The sequence below is a fragment of the Caenorhabditis briggsae genome, assembly GCF_000004555.2.
Source record: "Caenorhabditis briggsae complete genome, chrI, whole genome shotgun sequence".
Taxonomy (NCBI): domain Eukaryota; kingdom Metazoa; phylum Nematoda; class Chromadorea; order Rhabditida; family Rhabditidae; genus Caenorhabditis; species Caenorhabditis briggsae.
Genome location: NC_013489.2, coordinates 10,862,924 through 10,865,666, shown reverse-complemented (window position 1 = coordinate 10,865,666; position 2,743 = coordinate 10,862,924). Strand labels below are relative to the sequence as shown.

Genomic DNA, 2,743 nt, shown 5'->3' with positions numbered 1-2,743 from the left:
TTTCTTCTAGAATTCCAACTTTCTAAAATCTTATATTTTAAAAAGAAATTCTGAATAACAATGAAGATTCAGCAGTTTTTCATTGATTGAATACTTGCTTGCTATTTTTTCAGCCGAATTCTTCGAAAATTCAATTTCTGGCATTAAAATATACTTTTTTAAAAAACCGAAGAACTTGGAATTCTGATTTTCTGACGTTATCAGAGGCTGCGAAATGTCCGGCTACGAAATGTCCGGGAGCCATTTCCAGGAGGATATGATATTGGGCTGATAACAACGGGGATGCGCTACGATCTGAGGTTCACAGATGTTTCGAGATCGAGATTCCCCTTCAGTTTAAATTTTCTTGTTTTTTTGTTAATTTCTTTTTCTCTAATGAATGTATTTTCTGAAAATCCGTCTTCAAAAGATAGCTGAAAAAACCTGAAAGGGTCTAAAATTTTTGCGAAAAATCGAGGTAAAAATCAATGCTTTCTTTCGAAAATTCGCGAACTTTATTCGAAAATTTCCACTTAAATTTCTACTTTTAGTGTCTCAAGATAATGAGATTTCCCAGAAATCGATCAAAAAGTCTCTTGATTTTCAGGTTACGGCAGTTGTCGTTGTGGGACCTTTTGCACCCGAATATTAGATTAAACTCACTTCAAAAGTTCTTACAGCTGCATCTCCTTTCACTTGGCTTCCATTATGAATAGAATCGATTCTTGCCAATAACTGGGCAGCATTTGTCTCCGTTCTGTAGATCTCTGGATTCATCGAACAGAATTTCGGAATCTTCAATTGTGAACATTCTCTCTCGGTTGTGCTTCTTGTTAAGCTGAAAATCGAACTTTTGAAAATTTAATAAAAATCAATAAAACTCTTACCATAGTCTTTGTAGCCTTGGTTTCTCCCCATTTTTCCGGTCCACTCCTTTCAAATCTGGAGCACTCAAACGTCTGGATTGTCTTCGTTTGACAGAGGGTACTGTAGATATCGATCGAAGTGTTTTCCTTTGAAACTGAACTTCTGACTCTATCCCATCATCATCATTAGATTCAATATCCGAGAAAATTTCGGGCATGTCGAGAGCGAAAACCTCGCTGAGATCCACTTCCGAAGCGATTGGAGTCGAATATCGAGGTCCTCTTTTGACGATAGTGGTACTTAGAAGGGGTCTTTCTGTGTAATCGTTGCTAGGATTGAATTCAGGGGCAACTGGAATTTCTTCAAACTCTTCAGAAGCTTTTTCAACGAGTTCCTTGAGCAATTCTACAATGACGCCATCGTTTTCTTCTCTATCATCCATTTCCATTGAAAACCCGTCCTCCTCAAAACTAGAATTTATTTCCGACAACTTTATCGGCAAGTTCAATGTGAATTTTCGTTGCAATTCGTTCTGTGAAACCGCCGGAGTCGAGAACCGGGGACACTTCTCCTCGACGGTCGTCGTGCTGAAGACTGGAACAACGATAGTGGATGTGTCTTCTGAATCGATTGTAGTTGCATGCTCATTGTACAGTTTTCCTTCAGTGATCCACAGTTTAGAGCAACCCAAATCGTTTAAAACTGTCTCCAGGACCACTCCTCGTTGCTTCAAAGCTTGTAGAGTTTGCCCATAAATGTTCACCTGGATGAACGTGTTCCATTCATCACAACTCATCTGAAAACCTTGAATTAGCAAGAAAATGAATTTAAAAGAAATGGTTCTAGGGATGTTCGGAATGGCCTTTTTGGGATCTTTCGGGATTTCGGAAAAATCGATTTTCAAAATTTCAAGGTGGTGTGAGGTGAAAAATTTTATTTCTTTATTTTTTGCAGAATTCCATGTAGATCCCCATAAAAATAACGAAAAAATTCAAAAAAAATTCCGTCATTGAGAAAAACGGCATCCAAAAGTCAAAGTGGGAACCGGTGGCCTAGCGGCCAGGTGTGAGTTTTCTAAGCCAACTTCCGGTAAAAGCGCGCGAATTTCGAATTTTTATCGATTTTCAGTGTTTTCTCACAAGGGAAGTGTTTTCAGACGGGGGTTGAGAATTTGCTCAAAATTTGTGAAAAGGTACTTTCGAACATGCTGAAAACGGCTTCAGCAATATCTCATCCCCGGATCCAATAGGAATCGAAATATGGGCTCTCAAAGTGTTTTCAGTGCTAAATTTTGACCAAAAATGTTCATTTTCCGAACTTTAAAACTTGTTTTTCATTATGTTCTCGAATGCGAACCTCATTTTTGAACATTTCTCTATCATCTAGAATAGTTTTTGAACAATTTCAAAAAAAAATTTATTTTGAAAATTTTTGAAAAATATCTCCATGGGGTCCCACACTTCAAAAGTGATTATTTGAATTTTTTTGAAAAGTTCCAAAAAAAGCCCCAGTTATTCAAAAACGATGAAAATAGCGTTCTCACAATATTTGACATCCCAATTTCGTCTTTGGGCTCAAAAAATCTCCGAAGAGTCGTAATTGCTAGGACCTTAACAACCCTTAGCTTCTCAAATATTGCTTGAAATTGACTGGAATCTATAGAAAAAAGTTCAAATGTTATATTTGATCGATTTAGAAGTACTACATTTCGAAAAGGGTAGAATTGAGAAGTTTCCAGAGGGTAGAACTTTCGTTTTTTAACTTTAGGATAATGTAAGAACCGGTCGAAAAGATCATTATTAAATTTTTCATCAAGTTCTTATAAACTTTTCTTTCTACTTTGAAAATTGATCCTAGCGGCCAGGTGTATGTTTTCTAGGCCAACTGCCCGGTAAAA

The 2,743-nt window shown here is 37.0% G+C and overlaps 1 protein-coding gene across 1 annotated transcript in view; it reads right to left on the bottom strand.

Moving 5' to 3' along the window:
- CBG12897 overlaps positions 1 to 1,642 on the bottom strand; it is a gene marked incomplete at both ends in the record, with an annotated part of 5,792 nt that extends 4,150 nt beyond the window's left edge. Inside the window, 2 exons of the mRNA XM_002638424.1 lie at positions 643 to 817; positions 867 to 1,642. Of these exons, the coding sequence (XP_002638470.1) occupies positions 643 to 817; positions 867 to 1,642 (951 nt within the window). The remainder of the gene's footprint in view (positions 1 to 642; positions 818 to 866) is intronic.
- Positions 1,643 to 2,743: the final 1,101 nt, after the last annotated feature.